The sequence below is a fragment of the Sminthopsis crassicaudata genome, chromosome 4, assembly GCF_048593235.1.
Source record: "Sminthopsis crassicaudata isolate SCR6 chromosome 4, ASM4859323v1, whole genome shotgun sequence".
NCBI classification, from domain to species: Eukaryota; Metazoa; Chordata; class Mammalia; order Dasyuromorphia; family Dasyuridae; genus Sminthopsis; species Sminthopsis crassicaudata.
Window position 1 is genome coordinate 398,384,930 of NC_133620.1, and position 23,540 is coordinate 398,408,469.

Below are 23,540 nucleotides of genomic sequence, written 5' to 3' on the forward strand. Positions count from 1 at the left end.
CAGGTCCCTTTCCCCTCTTTAGTATTTCTTTGGGATATAAGCCCAGTAGTAGCACTGCTGGATCAAAGGGTATGCACAGTTTGATAACTTTTTGGGCATTGTTCCAAATTGCTCTCTATAATGGCCGGATTCTTTCACAACTCCACCAACAATGTATTAGTTATACCCCAATTTCAAAGTGGCAAGACTTGAAAAGCCAGTCATCCTAGATCAGGGTGGGATCTTGAAGAGGCAAAAGGAGAGAATAACTTATTTTTCAATCCCATCTGCCTGGGGAGAACCTCTGCCAAGACCACAAACATGAGTGGCAGTTGTCAGAAATAGGTGTGTTTGCATTTTCCACCTCCCCTTTCAGTTTGAGGGAAATTTAGATTTTGGAATACTTAGAAATTATTGTACCTTCAAGATCCTCAAACTGAATGACTTCATTCATCATCAAGGCTGTTGATTTTTCAGGCTCCCACTGGGAGACACATTGCCCTGATTATAGTAAGTCAGTGAGGAATATTGGTACAGGCAAAAATGCTTCAGGGACATCCTGAATCTAGTCTTGAAGCAGCAAAATGAGAGCAATGGGATTCAGCGCATCATTCCTCCCTGGTATTGGTAACGACCCAGATACCATCTGTGGAGACTTCTCTGAGTTTTCAAACTAGTTAGTACCAATCCTTAGCACCTGTTGTTTGCCCAAAATCATATTAAGAGTTAAAGGTTGATTTAACAGGGGAAGGAGGGAGGGGAAGATAGGAAGCCCATGAAGACACATGGAAGACTCAGCTCCTTAATTAAGACATTTATCACCTAGTTAGAGAGCACACATGCATGAATGACTGAAGAACACTTATCATGTAATATGCAAACAAGCCTCAATTAATAGTGTCTGGATTGTATCTCTAAGTGTTGAGTGCATGTAGAACAAAGAAAAGGCTCCATTTTGGAAAAAGTAAGAGATGGAGATTGGCAAAGAGAAAGAGCTCAGAGCTAGATATCATGCAGGCAAAGTAGGTATTATAGCTGGGGATAGATAATTGGAATCTGGAATATGAGTTCAAACCCAGTTTCAGATATTAACTAGCTATTTAACCCTGAGAAAGTCAAGTTCCAAATTTTTCTCTTTCTATCCCTTCCCTCCCATCTCCCCAAGACAGTAAGCAATCTGATATAGGTTATATGTGTACAATCATTTTAAACATATTTCCATATTTTTCATAAACATTGTCATTATCATGCAGATACCACAAATCTCCTGCTTCTACTGAAAACTAGGTTGTTTTTCAGAATTCGTTTCCTTAATTGCACTGTAAGCCTATAAAATTTCATAAATATCATCTCATTAATCTTCAGCAAAGTATGATAATATACACTGCAGCCAAATCAACTGACATATTAAATGTCTTACCTAATCTATTAGGTAGCATCCGGACCAGAATCAGTAGGACCTGAATTCAAATTTAGCCTCAGGCACTTACTATCTGTGCGTCCCTAGTCTAGTTATTTTATCTGTTTGGCCTCAGTTTCTTCATCTGTAGAATGGACAGTTGGGTGCATAGTGGCTTAAACTCAGGAAGACTTTAGTTCAAATATGGCTTCAGATACTTTTAGGGTATCTGATGTTGGTACTTTTTATTTACCTCAGTTTCCTTACCTTTAAAATGGAGCTAATAATAGCAACTATCCTCCAAGGTTGGCACCTAGTAATTACTATGTAAATATTATTATCTGTGAGACTCAGAATGGGTGACAATTCTAGAAAGGAAATTATGTACTCTAATTTAAAAAAAATTACTATTTTCTTTCCACAAAATTATATGTAAAAACAATTTTTCACATTTATTTTTTCTTAGTAGTAACTTATTTTCCCAATTCCACATAAAAATAGTTTTTAACATTCATTTTTGTAAGATTTTGAGTTCCACATTTTTCTCTCTCCATCCTTTCCCTCCCATCTCCCAGTAAGCAATCTGATATAAGTTATACTTGTACAATCATTTTAAACATATTTCCATATTTGTCATTAACATTTATTTTTAAAACTTTCTAAATTCTCTCATTGAGAAGGCAATCAATTTGATATAGGTTATATATGTGTAGTCCTGCAAAACATTTCCATTTCAGTCTGTTATGAAAGAAAACACAGGGGAAAAAACTCAAGAAAAATATAGAAAGAAAAAAAATTGCCTCAATTGGCACTCAGACATCACCAGCTGCCTTTCTGCAGATGAACAGCATTCTTCACTATAATAGGTTCATAGGATCATAGGTTAAGAATTGGAAGAGACCTTCCAATTCCAGAGACCATCTCATTCAACCTTTCCATTTTTATAGATGAGGAAACTAAACCTGGGACCAATATAGAAATTGTGTTCAGTCATTTCAGTCATGTCTGAGTTCTCCTGACTCCATTTGGGGTTTTCATGGCAAAGATACTGTAGTGGTTTGCTGTTTTCTTCTCCAGTAGATTTTACAGATGAGGAAACTGAGAAAAATGGGGTTAAATGGCTTGTCTAGAGTCACACAGTTAGTGTCTGAGGCAGGAGAATTCAGGTTTTCCCAACTTCAGGGCTGGTGATTTCTCCACTGTCCCACCTAGCTGCAAAAGCATAGAGACTAAAGGATTTTTTATATAGTTGGCGTTGACAATCATTTGCATCAGATATTATTAGGGATAAGATATCTTTGTGATTAGTGGTAGCACATACAGTTCACTCTAATAATTGGGGGTTCCTTAAGGCTGATACTGCTTCACAGGTCAACTCAATTTAACTTGACAAAAACCTGTTACATATCTTCTTTGTACAAGGAAGACATTGTACTAAACACTGGGGATATAGAGATGAAAGTCTAGTGGAAATATGCTAATAGGAAGTTGGTTCGGAGTTCATCTGTGTTAACATACATCATGTCATACAAGGCAAGAGAAAGATTCTGATAGGATTTAAAACAGATTCAAGAATTCTTGGGTAGCAGAATTCAGACAACAGGAAATAAGTGACTGAGAATAGTAGTACAGGGGCACTAGTCCTGGAATCAGGAGTTCAACTCCGATTTCAGACACTTACCACTTATTAGCTGTGTGATGTTGGGCAAGTCACTTAACCCCACTGCCTCACAAAAAAGGGGGAGAAAAAGAGAATAATTGTACAGTGAGATCATACTTACTTATCCATTTTCTTAAAATGAAATTTTGTTCTTTTCTTTAGTTTTTACACTATGTATTTTTCCTTATAAACTTCTCCTTCCTCATCCTCCCAGAGAATCATAATTTACAATAAAGTTTAGCTGAACAACACATTGAAAAAGTTGGACATTATAAATGCATTGTACCATACCCATAATCCCCCACCTCTTCAAAGAAGAGGGAGGGAATGCATTCTCATATCTCTTCACTGGGGCCACACTTGGACATTATCATTTCATAAGAATCACTTTTGATTGTTTCACTGTTGCTCTTTCTGTTTACATTGTTGTAATCATTGTTGCTCACACAAGGTAGGTGGTTCAGTAGATAGCAGGCAGGGCCTAGTTAGGATAACTTGGGTAAAAAATTGGTCTTGTACATTTTGTTATTATGTAATCAGGCAAACCATTTAACCGGTGTTTGCCTTTATCCCCAGGAGAAGAAAATGGCAAAACCATTCTAGTGTCTTTGCCTAGCATGGTCCAATGAACATAAATGGACAACTGAACAAGTAATTGTTTGTGTTGTTTTCCTGGTTCTCCTTATTTCAGTCATCAATCAATAAACATTTATTAAGTGAGTACTCTGTGCCAGGCACTTTAAATACTGAGGATACAAAGAGGCAAAAGATAGTTCCTGCCCTAAATGAACTTCCTATCTAATTGGGTAAACAGCAGGCAAACAAATACATATAAAGCTAGCTATGAACAGGACAAATAAGAAATAACTAATAGGGGGAAGGCTTGGGATTAAGACAAAGGTGTCCTGTAAATTGTGATTTAATAGAAGCCAGGGGGAAGTAGGAAGAGTGTTTCAGGGATAGGGACCAACTTTGTATCAGTTCATGCCTTCCCTTTATTTTTCTGTAGTCATCATTTTCACTATTTCTTAATGTGCAAGTATTATTTCATTATGCTTGTGTATCACAAATTTCCTTATCATTTTATGGATTCTTTGTAAATGATGACACTGCACTGTACCTTCACTTTTCCTTGTGCTTATTTCAGGCTGAAGTGTGTGCTGGAACTGTGGCAGAAGTGATCCAATCTGTGGTCAATGGAGCCGATGGCTGTGTGTTCTGTTTCGGGCATGCAAAGCTGGGTCAGTATCATTAACTTGGTCAGGGTTCTTATCATCATCTTTCTAGCACTAGAGTGGAAATTAATCCCTCTGAAACTTTAATGGGAGAGAGCTTGAAAATGTTTTTCGTTGATTTTTATTAAGGCTTTGCATTAATCAACTGTCTGATTTTAAAAATTGTAATAATCCTTTTATCATCATAATATCTTTTTATTTTCAAAATACAAAGACAGTTTTTGATATTCACCTTTGCAAAACCTTGTGTTCCAAATTTTTCTCCCTCCCTCTCCACCACCCTTCCCCTAAGCAGCAAGTAATCCAATATAAGTTAAATTTGTGTACCAATTCTTTTATCAGGGAGAGGACTTGCAGTGTAATAATCACAAAAACTGCTCTCTGGAAATCACCTTTGAGTCCAACATTTACCATAACAGTAATCTGCCCTACAATATAAGAAAAATGACTAATATTTAAGACAAGTGGGAAAAAACAGGAATGGTAATTTTTGCTTTTCTCTTCTTCCATTTCTTATACCTAGGAAGTTGGCTTTTTAAAACTCAAGTAAAAGATTTAATTCCTATTTAATTTCATCTTATGAGATTTGACTTATTGTTCTGTTATGTTGGGTCTTTTTTAGGATCCTTGAGATCCAGTATATTAATTGTCCTTCTCAGCTTTACAGGGTCTGCAAGTTTGAAAAGTGTGCCATCTCTACTTTCACCCATGTTGTTAATAGAAATAGGAAACAGAATAGGGCCAAGCACAAAATCCTGTGACTTTCCACTGGGGACTTCCCTCTAACTTGACATTGACCATTAATTACTTCTCTTTGGGTCTTTGAGTCATTTAGCCAGTCAGCAGGACTATTATGAGAGATTATATCAAATGATTTATTGGAATCCAGGCATAACAGTGAACTCAGTTGGTCCCTATTCTACTAGATTAAAGATCAGCCCAGGAAATAAACATAGACATTGCACATTTTCTGAGGGGACAAATTACAAACAAAAAGAATCTCTTACTCTTTATATAGATAACAGGTGGGAATGGAAGGTCTGGAGGAACACCCCCCAAGCCCTGGAACATAACAGGGTATTCTAGCTCTTAAGACTACTGAGCAACCAGAATCTATCCAACATCCAGGTTTAAGCATTTCCTGAAAGGAGTGCCCCCTGTACATAAAGAGGGCAGAAATACAGTTTCCTCCAATGACCTCCATTTTTAAATATATGCCCAGACTAGCCATCTTCCTTCCTTCTTTCCTCTGTGGCTTCTGCTCTTACCTTCCCTCTCCTACCTGCATTAGAATGAAAGCTTCTTGAGGTCAAGGCAATTTCTTGCACATGCTTCTTGACTTGACTTGAGATACCAATGTCTTTCTCTTATTCTTCTGTGCCATTCAAGAGTACATATTCCTTTCCTGCAACTGTTATCAAACCTGAAGGGAACAGCAAAACACTATGGAAATGGAAGCTCTGCAGATCCCGACTTAAATCTTAGACAGTGGCATGAGACAATTTTTCTTGGTAATGTCTTCTTAATCCTGATTCACCATCATCTGTTCACCAGGCCATATTAACTATGCTTAGTTGGGTGGCAATTTGGGGGAAATGAATAGATACTCACTGAAATACTATTAGGAGTCCCATGACATATACTCACAACCCCTTTGACACATACTCACAGCCCCTTCAACACAAGGTGAGGATCTGAGAAGACTTAGGCAGTCATGAATTCCAGTCCTAGAGGAAAAATCCCCCTCATCTGTGGGCTACATCAGCCCTCCCTTTTTTTTTCCACTCCTTGATCTCTCATCAAAGCAGAGATCATTTTTATAGAAAATATGTGTGCTCTTAAAATATGTCACATTTACCAGGAGTAAGGATGTAAAATGTAAATAACTAAGTTTAATTTTCGGCATGGCTATAAAGAAATCTGTAATGGTGATGGCCAACTTGGGAGTCTTCTCTGTTCTGTGTGATGTAATACAGAAATTGTCACATCATTTTAGGAACTTGGGGTTAAATTTTATCACTGATCTGTGCTCTTGTATTCCTTATAGAAGTCATTTTGTAAACAGAGCTGGGAATTTGCTCTTTGGCCACCACTCCAGATGTGTTATTTGCCAGCCAGAGACATAAAACTTGACTTTTTCTTCCTGTCTCTTTTGTTTTTGCTCCCCTCATGGTTTTGGCTTCCTTCGTTTCCTTCTACCTCCTGCCCATCAGTCACCTTTTCATTCCTTCTGCAGTAAATTCCTCTCTATATTTCCCAGTCCACTGAAAAGGAAGCTTCTTTTTAGAGAAGAGTATGTGTGTGTCAGCCTTCCCTAAATTTTCGAGTTGGTCTCATGTCTCTCCCTCTCTGGTCTGCACAGGCAAATCCTATACCATGATTGGGAAGGATGATTCTATGCAGAACCTTGGCATTATTCCCTGTGCCATCTCGTGGCTCTTCAAGCTGATTAACGAACGCAAAGAGAAGACGGGAGCCCGTTTCTCTGTCCGGATCTCTGCCGTCGAAGTGTGGGGGAAGGAAGAGAACCTGCGGGACCTGCTGTCGGAGGTGGCCACTGGCAGTCTGCAGGATGGCCAGTCCCCAGGAGTCTATCTTTGTGAAGATCCCATCTGTGGCATGCAGGTGACTGAGCCTGGAACTTCCTGCTGTTTAGGGCAGGGCGCTTGATCTCCACCTTGGAGATTCAAGACCACTTCAACCCATGAATTACTCAAAATGTAAACGGGGTAAGGTTAGGAGTGTTTACTTTAAAGTGGCCTGAAACTTTATAGTCTGCAGCTGTGGGGCCATCTGCTTTACTAACCTAAATATTTGTACCTTAAATCTAACTGACAGTGAGCAGGGGACCACAATTGTTGGGGGCAAATTTAATTCACCTTCTTTCCCCCATACATCCCCTCCCACTATGGTTTATTTTTTTAAAAATATGATTCTTTTTTTGTTTAACAACAAAGTGAAATATTTACAGCATGGCACAAATAGCTGCAGCCATTACCATGGCCGTTTATAGCTTCATAAACTATGTTCCTGGCACTAGCCTAGAGCATGATTAGTAGTGCTGTAGGAAGAACTAATAACCACTTTATAATTAGAGCCAAGACATAATTGCCAGACCCAGGGAAGCCAAGAATAGCTCCAGTACTTTTCAAGATGAAACCCCAATGGGCTCACATTTCTCTCTGACCACCCTAACAGTGTAGCAAAGGCAGGTCTCTGTAGCTCCCTGGTGCATTTCCAGCAAATTGATAGAAACCTTGTGACCACACTCAATTTGTCAGTTGGAGAGTCACCTCTCTTTAGCAAGGTGATCAGGATGACATATCATATTTTTGGTCCAAAGCATCAAATATGTAAGGTAGAAATAGTGATGGATGAGGACCCATCCCATGCACCTAAGAGACAGGGTAACAAGGACAAGGAAACAAGATATAATAGGGCAGAATTAGAGAAGAGTGAATGTACAGGGATTTTTTTTATTTTTTTAATTCTTTGTGTTATTTTTTTATTGAACTAGATCCCAGCTTTTTAAATTGTGAGTTGTGTAGGGGCAGCTAGTTGGTGGAGCACCTCCCCTGAAGTCAGGAGGACCTGAGTTCAAATCTGTCCTCAGACACTTAAAACTTCTTAGCTATGTGACTCTGGGCAAGTCACTTAACCCCAATTGCCTCAGCAAAAAAAAAAAAAAAAAAAAAAAAAAAAAAAAAAAAAAAAAGGTGAGTCGTGGCCTGTATAAGGTCTCATAACTGAATGTGGAGGTTGTGAGATTATAATTTGACTTATATACTTATTTTACATACCTATATGTCACATGACAATTTCGCAGGCAAAAAAGGGTCACTGAGTGGATAAAGTTTAAGAAGTCCTGGAATAGAATAAAGAGTATATTAAGAGGAATACCATGAAATAATAGAGCAAACATATCTTGAGGCCAAAATGTGAAAGATTTTTGAATGGTGCTAAGAAGTTCATATTTTTTCTTTGGGTACTAAGTAGCCATTGACAGTTTATGAGCATCTGAATGAGTTATGATCCATGATTTAGGAAAATGATTTTGAAAGTCTTTCATGGAATTGATTGTTGAGGATGAAAATGAAGTCAGAGTGACCACCAGTTGAGAGGCTATTAAGTGGTCTAGATAAGAAGTGATAAGGACATGACCATGCTGGTGCCATAGGAAGACAGAAGAAAGGAGAGCTGGAAATGTTAGGTCCTTAAATTAAATAGATAGGATTTAAAAATCTACTGGGTGTGGAGGCTGAGGCAGAGGAATAACTCAAGTTTCAAACCCAGATGAATGGGAAGAAAACAGGAAATTCAGAAGGAATAAAAGTGAGCAGAAAATTTGGTGTTTTTAAATGATAGAATCTGGAAAATTTGGGATAGTTGATTTAATTGAATTTTCTGGTTAACTGAAGGTCAAGCAATAAACCCTTCTGGTTTCAACACTTTTGGAAATTTATTTTTCTAAAATGTGTATCTATTTGCTTGTCTTAGTAACTAATTATAATATTGTTCATATAAATGAATCTTTCTTAGACAGTTGAGATTACTTCAGTATCATATAATGATTATTGATTCTTTTTAAAGTATTACATGTTGATCAGACAGAATCTATAGTAGTCCCTGGACACATCTTGGAAATTGTTTTGTTTTGTTTTTGATCTAAATTTTCTTTTCTATTTAAAATGGAGTAGAGGAAAAATGATCATTTTTCCTGAAAGTTCCAGTTCATCAGATTTATCTTTTTTGTTTAGAAAGTTCACTTCAGAGATGGTGATTAGCTGGTTGATATATTCTGGTTTCTCATTTCATGAGTATATCCCAAGTATAATTTGAGAATCCTAAAAACAACCAAAAAAGCTTTACCTTAATATGATCTGAATAACACTTTTCAATTCTCTTAAATAGTTGTATTAATCTTTTACTCCAGCTTATTTTAGCTCATTAAAATTAGTAAGGAAGCTTAAATTTGACTTGAAGAAAATAATATGGGAAAAGTCACAGAGGGAGACAATTGAAAGCTTCAGGCTTTCTAGTCAAAACTTGCCAGGTGCTCCATCTTGGGGACATGAGTGCTGTCAACTCTGAAATCATGGTGGTTCACAGCCTACAGTCCCTTCTCCAAACAATGGAATCTTTGAAGGAAGATGCAGCCATATCCCAAGTTTTATCATGGATAAACATCACCACCTCCTCCCTTCCCCAGCACACATTGATTTATTAGTCCTCTGCAGAGATAAGACAGGCCAGCTCTTCTCACCAAACATTTTGCTTTTCACACCTGTTCTACCACAGGTGGTTTAGGATTTTTTTTAAGACAAAAAGGTATGAATACCTGCTTCATTTAAAAGATGTCAGGGTGAACAAGAGCCAGCTAGTATTACCCAACAACATTCCCATTTCATAAAGTAAGGACAAATAGAGAGAGTGAAGAATGAAGATGATTCAGAGGTTATGAACCAGTGTGAAAAGTCCTAAACATGTAGGAAAGTTGGGAGTGGGCAGGTTTTGGGGAAAAGAGAATGAGTTCTGAAAGGCCCAGGCTAGAGCCTTGGAACCCATCCCAGATTATGGGGGAGGTGCAGGATAGATGGATATAGCAGATAGAGCACTGGGCCTGAAGTCAGAATGGTTCATCTTTCTGAGTTCAAATTCGATTTCAGACATTAGCTGTGTGGTCTTGAGAAAATCACGTTACCCTGTTTGCCTCAGTTTCTCATCTGTAAAATGAGCTGGAGAAGGAAATAGTAAACTATTCTATATCTTTGCCAAGAAAACTCTAAAATGGGTCACAAGAGTTAGATGTGGCTGAATAACAACTATGGATAATGATCAGGAAGAGAAAGAAAAAGAGAGAATATCCAGGAGGAGTGAAATAGTAATAGTGATAGTAGTTGTTTTGCTTATTAGTAGTAGAAACATAGACTTATAAAATTCTCACAGTACTTTACATATGCTACCTCATCTGATCCTCACAGCAATTCTGGGAGATAGGTACCATTATTATCCTTATATTATAGATGATAAAACTAGAAGTTAAGTCCAATCTTCCTGATTCAATACCCAGTATTCTATCTAGCCTCAACCTAGCTACAGAGAGGTCAAGCAAAATGAGTTTTGAGAGAAGGCTATCAAAATTTGTAATTAAAAGATCATTGATGGCTTAGGAACGAGTAATTTCAATTGAGTGATGAGGTTAGAAAACAGATTGCAAAGAGTTAAAAAGATATTATATACATATAATATGGGGGAGTCAAAGTGTTCTATGAAGATACTTGATTTCACAGATCCAGGATTCAGAGAGATTACAGACTGTGAGAGGCATGTAGAAATATGTATGAAATCCAGAAAATAGAATAACATTTAAACCAATACATGAATGGGAAGGAAATTCCCTTCTCCTTTCCCTAACCTCAGGCTAAAGCTGACTTCCCTTTTGCATTTTATTCTTGTCTCTTGAATTATATCTTACAGCTCCAAAACCAGAGTGAACTCCGAGCCCCCACAGCAGAGAAGGCGGCCTTCTTCCTTGATGCTGCCATCGCCTCTCGTCGGAGTAGTCAGCAAGATTGTGATGAGGACGACCACAGGAACTCACATATGTTATTCACTCTGCATATTTACCAGTACCGAATGGAAAAGAGTGGCAAAGGTGGAAGTAAGTTAATTGATTCTCTCTCGTTATTTCTTCTCAGCAGCTTTCACATCACCACCAACAACAAAAAAATTCATTTCAATTTAAACAATGTTAAATGCCCATAGGGTGCCAGGGATATAGAGATATAGAGAATACAAAGATGAAATGTAAGAGTTCTTACCCTCTATTATCCTCTATGAGATATAGAGAATACAAAGATAAAATGTAAGAGTTCTTACCTTCAAAGGCTGGAGATTTGCAGGAGGAAGTCACCTTTCAGGAGGGGTTTCTCTAAGATAGCAAGCAAAGAGAAATTCAGGAGTGAGGGAGGAGAAAGGTTAGTAGCTTGCTCATGGTGAAACTAATTTAATTTAAATGCCTGGATCTGGAATTTGAACACGGATCTTCCTATCTCCAAGCTCAACACCTTATGCACTATATCATCCTGACCCTCTCTAATAACTATCAGCTTTTATTATTTCAGAATGGGGATTGACATAAATAATCATCACAACAAATTTGGGAGGTTGTTAGGGTGAGTAATCTGCCTGTTTTATAAGGAAACAGAATTTATAGAATGGAAGAAGGGCTGGGCATCTAATCAGGGTCTTCCAAATCTGAATTAAGGACTCTGATCATTACTCCATACCATTTGTTTTAGCCATCTAACTCTGTAGAAGTTTTCAATCCAACCTCTAGTATATAACACCCTCCAAAAAAAAAAAATCTAAACTACAACAACTATTACAATGAGAGAATGTCCAAGAAGTGTATAGAATATTTTAACATGCTTCTAAGATTTTTGTCCTATCTTTATGCATGGGTCTGTTCTGCTTAAAAACCTTCAGTAGTTCTCTCTTGTCTGCCAAAGTAAGTTCCAATCCCTTTGTCTAAGATTCAAAGGCTTTAGTTTTCCAGCCTGAGCTCATGTTATGGCCTCTGTGAACTCTGTTCTTCCCGGTTCTGTGACCAATTCAGTACTTGTCATTGAAAATGGAGTAGGCTCATGGGGATCAATAAGAGGCCTACTTTATCATCTTAAAGTTCCAGGCTTTCAGAACTGAGAACTATAATACCATCTGTTTTTCCTCTGCATCCTAAAGATCACTGACTTTTTCCAACCAACTTGTAGCTGAAACCTCTTATTTCTCCTATTAGAATGTGAACTGTTTGACAGCAGAGACTATCTCCTTTTCTATTTGTATACCCAGTGGCTGACACAAGGCTTTCCACTGTTAAAAAATTAAAATATATTTCCAGAAGTATCCATGGAGGTTGAGTGCTTTTTTCATGAGATTGCCTCCCAGGGTCTCATTCCCATGAATGCTCCATGGAGTGTGTACCAAACTAACCCCCAAAACAAATGAACGCATTAATGGTTGTATTAAATATATTTAGACCTGTTCCCATTCTTTGTTTCTCTCCTTTAAAAGTGAGTCTGACATGACCGACCACTGCATCATCTAAGGATGAGGATACAAATCAATTTTCTGGCTATCAAAACTTAATACCTGTTAGAAAGCAGGTTGATGGATGGTGTCAGAATGTATCTGTATGATCAGTGCATCTAATATAGCTTCTTCCTGCCTGGCTCCTGTATCTATTAACCTACAGACAGCATCCTCACTCTGCTATGTTGGGCTTGAAGCCACGCTGTGATTCTCAGCATGTGTAGCTCCCAGTTTTATACAGTAGCCTAGTTCAAAGCACACTGGCTATGTTCTTAACAACAGTAGAGAGCAAAGGATGCTTCTTTGCTCAATAGTTTTTTTGTGTGTGTGGTTTTTTTTTGTTTGTTTGTTTTGTTTTTGTTGTTGTTTTTTAAAAATACTCACCTTTGCAGACCAAAGTTTTTTTTTTTGTTGTTGTTGTTGTTGATTTTTTTTTTTATTGTTAGAAGCATCTACCATAGTAAAGTCTTATCAGTTCCTCCTATTCCGCTTGAAAATTGTCCCATTATATCCCAAAGAGATCTTAAAGCAGGGAAAGGAACCCACATGTGTAAAATATTTGTGACAGCTCTTTTTGTAGTGGTAAGAAACTGGAAACTGAGTGGATGCCCATCAATTGGAGAATGCTGAATAAATCCTGGTATATGAATGTTATAGAATATTATTGTTCTGTAAGAAATGACCCACAGAATGATTTCAGAGAGTCCTGGAGAGACTTATATGAACTTATGCTAAGTGAAATGAGCAGAACCAGAAGATCACTGCACACAGCAACAGCAATACTGTAAGATGATCAATTCTGATGTACTTGAGATGATTCAAATCAGTTCCAATTGTTCAGTAATGAAGAGAATCAGCTACACCCAGAGACAGAATTATGGGAAACGAGTATGGACCACAACATAGCATTTCCACTCTTTCTGTTATTGTTTGCTTAATTTTGTTTTCCTTCTCGGGTTTTTTACCTTCTTTCTAGATCCTATCTTTCTTGAGCAGCAAGATGACTATTAATATGTATGCATATATTGTATTTAACATATTTAACATGTATTGGGTTACCTGCTATCTAGGGGAGGGGCAAGTAGGGGAAAAGTTGGAACAGAAGGTTTTGCAAAGGTCAGTGTTGAAAAACTATCCATGCATATGTTTTGTAAATAAAAAGCTATAATTTTAAAAAAGAAAAGAAATCATTGACCCAGCTCCAACTATGAGGCTAATTCCAAAAATCCTTTATGAAAGTAAGAGCCTAATCTGAGAAAAGTGCTCATTGGTCAGTTAGTCAATCAACAAACATTTATTAAAGTATCTACTGTGTGCCAGAATGTTAATAGTGCTAAGCACTGGTAAAGAATGATATTTTCATTCTATGGCATTCCTATGATATTGTTAAGATGTTGGTGCTTATATGCTCCATTTGCAGCTGTTGAGACTTGATCACTATGACACAATTATCACAGTTTCTTGAATGGAAGTAATATTGTAGGTGAAACCCATCAGAATTTATATCCTCTATGCAATTATACCAAGGTTTTTCTCTTTTTCCAGAGTTTCATGTGGATAAATATGGCTTGGGGAAGAAATAAAAATTTCAGTCAATGATGAGAAGATAAATATTTTTATTGCTTTTTCTTTTTACTTAATAGTATTTTATTTTTTCTAATTACATGTAGAAATAGTTTTCAACATTTATTTTAGTAAGATTTTCAGTTCTAAATTTTTTCTTTCTCCCTCCCTTACTAAGCCACTCCCTAAGATGATAAGCAATCTGATATAGGTTATATAGATACAAATATTTTTAAACAGAATATTTTCTGTTCATTTGCCTTCAAAAGATCTGGGTTCCATGTGACTAAATTTATTGTCAAATGACTGAAATTTTGGCAAAAAAGCTTGATGGCACAGTGATTAGAGTGCTAGACTTGGGTTAGAAAGACCTGATTTCAAATTCTGATTCAGATACTTATTTAGCTGGCAACCCTGAGCAAGTGACTTACATTTTGTCTACCTAGTTCCCTTATCTGTGAAATGGGGATCATAACAGCACTGATCTTCCAAGATTGTTATGAGTATCAATTATCATTATATAAATGCTAATATAAATTCAGACGGAAAGATAGTGATTCTGATATTGAATAGAAAGCAAAAACTCTCAAGAAGAAGTAGAGAAGAGGGGAATGATACCTCAATAGTAGGAAATTGTGAATCAGAAAAGTATCTGCATTTATTTCTTCCTTTCAAGATGCTGTCACTAATAAGAAGCTCTGAGGGATTGTTACCTTTTTTTTTTTTTTCTTTTTCTGAGGCTGGGGTTAAGTGACTTGCCCAGGGTCACACAGCTAGGAAGTGTTAAGTGTCTGAGACCAGATTTGAACTCGGGTCCTCCTGAATTCAGTGCTGGTGCTCTATCCACTGCACCTCCTAGCTCCCCTGATTGTTATCTTTTGTAAGCAAAATTGTTATTGAATCATTTCAGTATTGTCTAACTCTTTGTGACTCCTTTTAGAGTTTTCTTGAAAAGCTACTGGAGTGGTTTGCTATTTCCTTCTCTGGTTCATTTGACAGATAAGGAAACAGAGGCAAATAGGGTTAAGTGACATGCCCAAATTTATACAGCTACTAAGTGTCTGAGACTGGATATGGATTCAAGTCTCCCTGACTCCAGCCCCACCACTCCATACATCTAACTGCCCTTTTAGCAAAGTGTAGGTCTCAAAAGATCTTAACTGCACTAAGTAAAGAATCCTGAAAGATAAAATTTTCTTGATCTTTTCAACCTTCCCCAGTTTGGACTATTCAAAAAGTACTGCAATAAAAGCTATTTTTTTCTGCTTTTGTGGAATTCCCATAATATCAGAAAGAGAAAAGGTCATAACATTCCTTTTAAACTTGATTACAAAAAGATATGGAAATAAGGAATTGAAAAGAAATGTCAACTCCACCCTTTAGGTATTATCAGAGTAAATACTCAAGGACTTACTTTTGTCTTGGAATTGTTATTTCCAAAAAAATTTAACATGCTCTTAATATTTGCTAAATATTAAACATCAAAACTACTACTTTTCAATGCACAACATATGAAAGATCATGTTTTTCATTTTTAAAAAATCCTATTTTAGGAAAACACCAAAAGGATTGTTATCATAATTAACTTCCAAAAGCTTTTACAGAGACATTTTAGCATACTAGTAAAGGAGAGAAAAGGAGGGAAAAAAGATAGTGACCTGATGACAATAGATGATAGATACCTGCCTACCAAAAGTGCAGGAAGGGAGAGCTGTGCTAGAAGGCACCATGAGGCCCATATCTGTACTGCCTGAGTAATGGACTTGCCTACCATTCTCTGAACATGTTTGAGTTCAGTGAATTTACATCTGTTTAAAATGTAATGAGATGATTTAGTGTGTTGTTTAAAATGGAAATTTTGTTTACTTATATTTAAGTAATAATCCCCCTGGACGTAGCAGCCAGAACTCAATTAAGGGAAGGTTTATTAATTAGCCACCCTGCAGCGAAGAGGAAGATGGAGCATGCTTCTATTAACTGGCCATTATGAGTGAAGATGGCTGATTTGATGTATCAGTCATATAGCTGCCAAACACTCACACACACACACACACACACACACACACACACACACACACACACACATGCTTACACATATATATGCACGTTCAAGATTTTCCTATTTCTAGACATCACTGAAAGAAAACAAAATATCTAGAGAAATATATTCTTTTTCAGATGGCAGTAAAGAAAGCTATTTTTTTTTGTTTCAATTGTAAGATATATTTTCCTACATGATTTCAGTATATTCTAAAACAATTGCCTTTTTTTTACAATAACTCTTACATTGGCTCTACCTTTGAGTAGAAAACCATGTTACATATCCCTAGAGAATTCTAAGTTCTAGGAAAGAGTTTGTTGATTTATGATGGAAGGAAAGAAAGCAAGGAAGGCAAGGAGAGAGAGAGAGACAGACAGACAGACAGAGGCAGAGAGGGGGGAAGAGGGGAAGGAGAGAGAGAGAGAGAGAGAGAGAGAGAGAGAGAGAGAGAGAGAGAGAGAGAGAGAGAGAGAGAGAGAGAGAGAGAGAGAGAAGGAAGGGAAAGGAGAAAGGGAGAAAGGGAGAAAGGAAGGAAAGAGGAAAGGAAGATAGGGGAGAAAAGAGAATAAAGGGAAAGAAGAAGAAAGGAAGGAAGAGAAGGAAAGAAAGAAAAAATGGAAAGAAGGAGGGAGGAATTTAAGTGTCTACTATGTACCAGGTATTGTGATGCTTTACAAATATCTCATATAATCCTCACAACAACTCTGAAAGGTAGAGAGAGGTGTTGTTATCCCAACTTTACAAGTGAGGAGAGTTAGACTGAAAGAGATTAAGTGACTTGTCTAGATTTCTGAGGCAGTATTTAAACTCATATTTTCCTGACTCAAGACTTAGTGATCTATCCACCATGTCTATGCCAGCATACTCCTGGCATTAGCTGGTACTAAGAATTCATTCACTGATTTAATAGGTATCAGATACTTCCTATTTTAGAGATAGGAACTAGGCTGTAAGAGACAAAGAATTCAATGAGACATGTAGTCTGCATGGAATTTACAATCTAGTAGGGGAATAAGGATTAAATATAGACAATTCTAATATACATTCTAAGTATATCAGAGAAATTTTTAAAAGTGCTTTATGAAGTCCTAGAAGAAAAGTCATAAAAAAGATGTTTAATTTCTTTCTTTTTTTATTTAGAATTTTTTTCCACAGTATATATGCATGAGTAATTTTTTTTTATAATATTATCCCTTGCATTCATTTGTCCAAATTATCCCCCCCTCCCTCTACTCCCTCCCCTTGATGACAGGCAATCCCATACATTTCACATATGTTACAATATAACCTAGATACAATATATGTGTGTAAATACCATTTTCTTGTTGCACATTAATTATTAGCTTCCGAAGGTATAAGTAACCTGGGTAGATAGACAGTAGTGCTAACAATTTACATTCACTTCCCATTGTTCCTTCTCTAGGTGTAGTTATTTCTGTCCATCATTGATCAATTGGAAGTGAGTTGAAGAAGATGTTTAATTTCAAGAAGAATTAGGAATTCAAAAAGGAGAGGCACATAAAGTTGTATTATAGTCTTAGGGAATAGTCAGCAAAGGCACAGCCACAGAGATATCAGAACATATAAAGTGAGTTTTTGGGACAGAGATTAAATCAATTTGTCTGGAACATAATGAGTGAAAGAAAGGAGGAACCATTGAATCTGAAGAGGTGAAACAATATTACTTGGGGTGGAGAAGGCAGAAGAATGTGAAGTTATAAATGATATAAATGGGCAATCAGATGAACAAGGTTCCTGTAGGATTTCGAGGCTTGTCTAGGGCTGGCATGGATTTATGCTTGATGACTTATTTATAAGTACTATTCCCTCTGCAGTTTATAGAGGGAGCCTGAACTCTTAAAAGGCATTCCATGGGCCATTTCTTGTACTTGTCTGCAAGGCTGATAGGATAATTTTCCTAATCTTTTATGATTTTCTCCTTAGATTCTTAACTCCTTTTCCAAAACATGGTCAAAAAAATCTCAAGAGGTTAGGGTATCCAGAATAGCATTTTCAAGCTGGAAATAACCTTAAAGATCCGACTAATTCAATAGTTCTCTCTCTCTCTCTCTCTCTCTCTCTCTCTCTCTCTCTCTCTCTCTCTCTCTCTCTCTCTCTCTCTCTCTCTCTCTCTCTCTCGAAATGAGCCCCTAGAGGTTAAATAAGTTTCACACACACTCCTGAAGAGTTGGATATAACTGAACAACTAAATAACAAAATGAGAGGGAGAATTTGGGAAGAGGCAGCCCAGAGTTGGTGTTTATTAATGTATGCTTTATTGAATTGAATTGAACACTCCTATGATGTAGACTAGAGGGAAATGCTTAAGTAGGTAGGGGAAGCTGTGCCCAAATGTTTGTTTGGTTTGATCAAGTCTTATACTGCTTCAATTCTTTCGACTTCTCATCTGGACCAGCTGTGGTAACACACTCAGACACACCTGGCTCTTGGTCTCTGCAGGTCTATGACTTCCCATTCAGCATTAATCAGTAAGCCTACAGTTGTCTTCGATTCATTGCCCATCATTTTCACTGACACCTTATCCATTTTCTTTAGAGACACATATAGATAGATATCACCTTTCTACCAGCCTCCCATCACTACCACTTGTAGCTGGCTGGGTATGTCACTTAGCTATGATATATATATATATATATATATATATATATATATATATATATATATATATATATATATATATATATATATATATATATATATACATATATATATATATATACATATATATATATATGGATAGATAGATAGATAGATATAGATATAAATATAGATAGATAGATAGATAGAGAGAGAGAGAGAGAGAGAGAGAGAAAGAGAAAAAGAGAGAGGAAGGGAGAAAAAAAAGTGTACAGTAGAGAGCAAAACAAAACCTTAAAGGAAGCAAAGAAAAGCTGGGTAGCTTTGAAAATAATGTATAGTATTTATTATGAATGGAAATGGAAATGAAAATTTATTCTTTTATATCGAATCTTGTCTCACGTACTGCTGTGTACATGGTAATGCTCTTTTCTCTTTTCCCTTTTTATATTTAAATTTAAAATGAATAAAACTTTTATATACATACACACAAAAGAAGAAAATATGTGTTCTTGGGGAGGTAAGAGGATAAAGATAGAAGCTTGTGTTCTGATGCATAAAAATGGATGCCTTAGGTAAAGAAATTGAAAATCACTCCTTAGTAAGAAGGGCCAACCAAATTAGCTTTTACATGAGCAGACTTTGAAAGTGATAGTACTTTGACTCCATTCAGTTGTTTTACATGGAAGTAATGAAACCAGGAGTGCTGATTGGCTGAGACTGGGATGCTAAAGAGAGAATTTGTCAGGAAATCCTCATAGTCATAACTAATTTTCCTTTCAATTGGAAGTAACCATTCTTTGTGGCCTCACAAACTGAGTGAAATTAGCCTTTCACTTTCTGGTGACAATGAAAGCTTATTGTAGGATAAATCTGTTTAGTTCAAATCTAGATTTAGAGACCCTCAGGGTATAAATGCTAGAACCCAAGGAGAGTTTTGAACGAAGTATAACAGATTCAGATGAAGTTGGAACTTACAGTTTCTGAGAGGCTATAAGAATCTTAGAGACAAAGAACTAGGCTTCCAGATATTTCTCTTTCCTCCCCCCCCCAATTAACTGCACTTATAGTCTAATTCATTTAAAAATAATTTCTCTCTGTCTCTGGAGGTGATATGATTTCTTGCTAATGGGCAAATGATCTGAACCCATTTAGCTAGTCCCTGCCACCCTAGATTAACCAAAACTATGTGATATTCCAAATTCTGTGAAGGCTCCCAATTCCACTTTGCCTACATGATATAGGCAGACTTGGTACAGCTCTAAGCTCATTTGCCCTTGTCTAAATGTTTATTCACTTGTGCATAATTATGAATACTGTATAATGTTTTTATAGCATAGTATAAATGAGCTTATTTGTTCTATGCATCCTTGTAAGGGTGTATGGGAGACTTTTGATTTAGTTCAAACAACTGAACTCTTAAGGTCAAAACAGGGGCACACTGGGCCATCTCTATCCCCTTCAGTCTATGATACATACCAATATTCTGTCTATGTAATTAGGTTGCAGTTCTCTGTCTGTGTCTGTCTCTCTCTGCCTATCTCTCTATGTGTGTCTCTGTCTCTCAATTAAATAATTATCTTAAAATAATTATTCCCTTATTTATCATAGCAAATCTTTCAATATGGAGAAATATGGGAAAAGAGGTAACCCAGCATATCCCAACTTTCCAGGGGTTAGCCTAGTTAGTAAAATAGGGGAAAATATACTTTTATTAAGCATGAAATCTTATTAACCATAGGGCTCAAATTGTCTTTCTAAACTAGAAGCAGACAATAGGACTTAAGGTGGGGTAGAGGCAATTAGCCTTAAGAAAATCATTTTAAAATATCTTCATTTCAACCCCTATTGAGGTTATCAGACCTTTAGCACAGGAAACTATGTAGTCCAGTGGAGAGATCACTAGGTTTAAAAGTCAGGGACCCTGAGATCAAATCCTGTCTCTCTGCCCATGTGAACTTGAGCTAGTTATTTAACCTAAATGGCCTCAGTTTCCTCACTTAAAAAATTGGGTTTGATTGGGATGGTGTCTGAGGTTAGATGGCAGGAATTAATTAAACCTCAAAGCTACTTTTTCAGTCCTCCATAATAATAGAAAAGGAGAGATGGAGTCAGATAGTAGTAGTAGTAATAGCAGCAGCAGCAGCAGCAGCAGCAGCAGTCACTCATATAATCAAATTATAGTTTTTTCTCTCTCTAAACTAAGTAGGAGTAATAATACTAGCAACAGCAGCAGCAACAGTTATAGCAGCAGTACTAATTATGTAACTAGGTTGCAGTTTAGTAGTAGTCGTAGAAGTAGCAACAGTAGTAACCAATTAGGTTACAGTTTTTTCTCTCTCTAATATGAGTAGTAGTAGTAATAGTAGCAGCAATCAGTAACTATATGATGAAGTTGCAGTTGTTTCTCTAAATTGAGTAGTAGTGGTAAAGGTAGCAGCAGCAGTAGTAGCAACTGTGTAATGCGGTTGCAGTTTTTTTTCTCTCTCAACTGAGTAATTCATTGTCTTAATGATGATAGCTCACGTTTATAAAATACTTTAAAGTTTGTAATGAACTTTTACATGTATCATGTCATTCAAGCCTCACAATAGTTACTTGATAGATGGTCTGTTATTAATTCCATTATATAGATGTGGAAACTGAGGCTAAAAGAGACTAAATATTGTTTCATAGTTACCCAGCTAGTACATATCCAAAGTATGATATCAGCTCAGGTCTTCCTGGTTCCAATTCTAACAGACTATCCATTTCACCACCTGTCAAATGACAGAGATCATGTGTACAGAATCAGCCATGGGCATGCAGCAGAGTTACACTTAGACATATTCTGACCACCATTCATCTTACTCCCTCTCTTCCCTTCCCCCCCCCATATCTAAATCCTTTGACTGAGACCTTCTTTGACTGGCACTTTATCACTGTTGACATTCTATTGTGAACTCTGTGAGGGCAAGGACTTTTTATTTATTTATTTATTCTTTTTATTAATTGAAATCTCAGCACTTAAAGTACCTGGCATATAGTAGGTATTTAATAAATGTTTATTGGTTGTTGGATTGACAGATTATTACCTGAACAGTGAAAAGATATTAGACTCATGATTGTTTCATATGGGTAATAAGCAAATGAATAATTGAGAATAAGCCAAATTGAGAATTGTGATCAAAATCTTGCTTAATTCAGAGGGCAGCAAGTTACCACTGTTTTCCTATATTACAAGTGTACTTTCTCTAGATTCCTACTGAACTCAGCCTGTATGTTGCCAAGCATTGTGATAGCAGCAACAATTGTTAAGGAGACTAACAATGAGAAGCAATATAGGGTGATGCACATTGAACAGAAGTTAACAGGACCCCCAATGTTTATTATTCCCAGATATGATTTCAGTGGGGTTTTGCAGTAGGTCATGATGAGCAGGATCTTGTGCCTGTTCATGTAGGCACATGTGTGTACCCATAGAGAATTTTTCCAAGAAACTCTATCAAAAATCATTCCACATCAGCCCAAAGCTAACCACTGCCCCTCCTGTCTTTTTTTTTTTTTTTCCTTTCTCTCCCTTGTGACAGTGTCTGGAGGTCGAAGCCGCTTGCATCTGATTGACCTAGGCAGCTGTGTCAAAGCTCTCAGCAAAAATCGAGAGGGTGGTTCAGGCTTGTGCCTGTCACTATCAGCCCTGGGAAATGTCATCCTTGCTCTGGTCAATGGCAGCAAACACATCCCTTACAAGTAAGTGACTTTCTCCTTCAGAAGCCTGAGGGAGCATTGTATACTTTGAGTTTGGACAATAGAGCTTGACTCTGTGAGCCCAAAGGTGGTCAGGAGTAAGGGTGAGGTACAGAAACACACAGGAAAACCCCAGTTTTGTTATCCAATCAGGACCAAGAACTTGAATCCATTTCCTGCAATGCAGTGCATTATTTTCCAATCAGGCAGGGTCTGGGAACAATAGCCAATGTTGTTCAGTCATTTAAGTTGTGCCTAATTCAGTGTCTCCATTTGAGGTTTTCTTGGCAAAGATACTAGAGCAGTTTGCTATATTCTTCTCTAACTCATTTTATAATATAAAATTTTACAATTTTACAAAATGAGAAAACTGAGACCAACAGAATTAAGAGGTTTGTCTAAAATTACACAGCTAGTAAGTGTCTGAAGCCAGATTTGAATTCATATTCTTCTGACTCCAGGAATGGCATTTTATCTACTGGACCATATAGCTGACTACTATATAGCAGGCACTTAATAAATGCTTATTGATTGATTGACTGCGGTACCCACTAATCAGGGCAACGAGACTTCAGAGCTGAAGTTTTACATTAAGTGCTTCAGCTCTAAATCATAAATCATAAATACAAAAAGTAAAATATTTTTAAAAAGATTAGTGGGATTGTTCAGTGGGTAGAGTATTGGCCCAAGAGACAAAAAGACTTGAGTTCAAATGTAGCCAGAGATAATTTTTTAATTGTGTGAGTCACTTAACTTCTGGCTGCCTCAGTTTCCTTAAATGGGAGTAATAATAGCCCTACCTTCCAGGGTTGTTGTGATTATAAAATGAGTTAACATTTATACTTTTTATTTTTGCAAATATTAAAATATCATGTATAGATACTAGTTAATAGTTAAGAATCACTAATAAAATTAATTACTGGGCAAGTCATTTACCCAGACTAGATCTCAGTTTACTTCTCTGTCAAATGTAAAGTTTGGACTCAGTGACCTTTCATGTCTCTTTTAGCATTAAATCTGTGAGCCTGTGATTATAAATAAAAATAGTGTGACCTACAAATAATTTTTTTCAAGTTAAGATTCACTAATAAAATCAGGTGTTATTGTGAGCAGTCACAGACTGGGAAGGGTCTTATCCTCTGGGAGAACTTTAAAGAATATAGAACAGAATGATAAAATGGGTGAAAACGCATTTAAAAATAGATTTCATTTATTTCCAACATCCATCTGTACCACTCACACCTTCAA

At 36.8% G+C, this 23,540-nt stretch overlaps 1 protein-coding gene across 2 annotated transcripts in view; it reads left to right on the forward strand.

Annotated features, from left to right (window-relative positions):
- Positions 1-23,540, forward strand: part of KIF26B (kinesin family member 26B) — a 590,705-nt gene that overhangs the window by 487,315 nt on the left and 79,850 nt on the right. For both annotated transcript variants that reach the window (XM_074262566.1, XM_074262567.1), the window contains 4 exons: positions 4,186-4,279; positions 6,636-6,898; positions 10,751-10,934; positions 22,136-22,295. In XM_074262566.1, the coding sequence (XP_074118667.1) occupies positions 4,186-4,279; positions 6,636-6,898; positions 10,751-10,934; positions 22,136-22,295 (701 nt within the window). The remainder of the gene's footprint in view (positions 1-4,185; positions 4,280-6,635; positions 6,899-10,750; positions 10,935-22,135; positions 22,296-23,540) is intronic.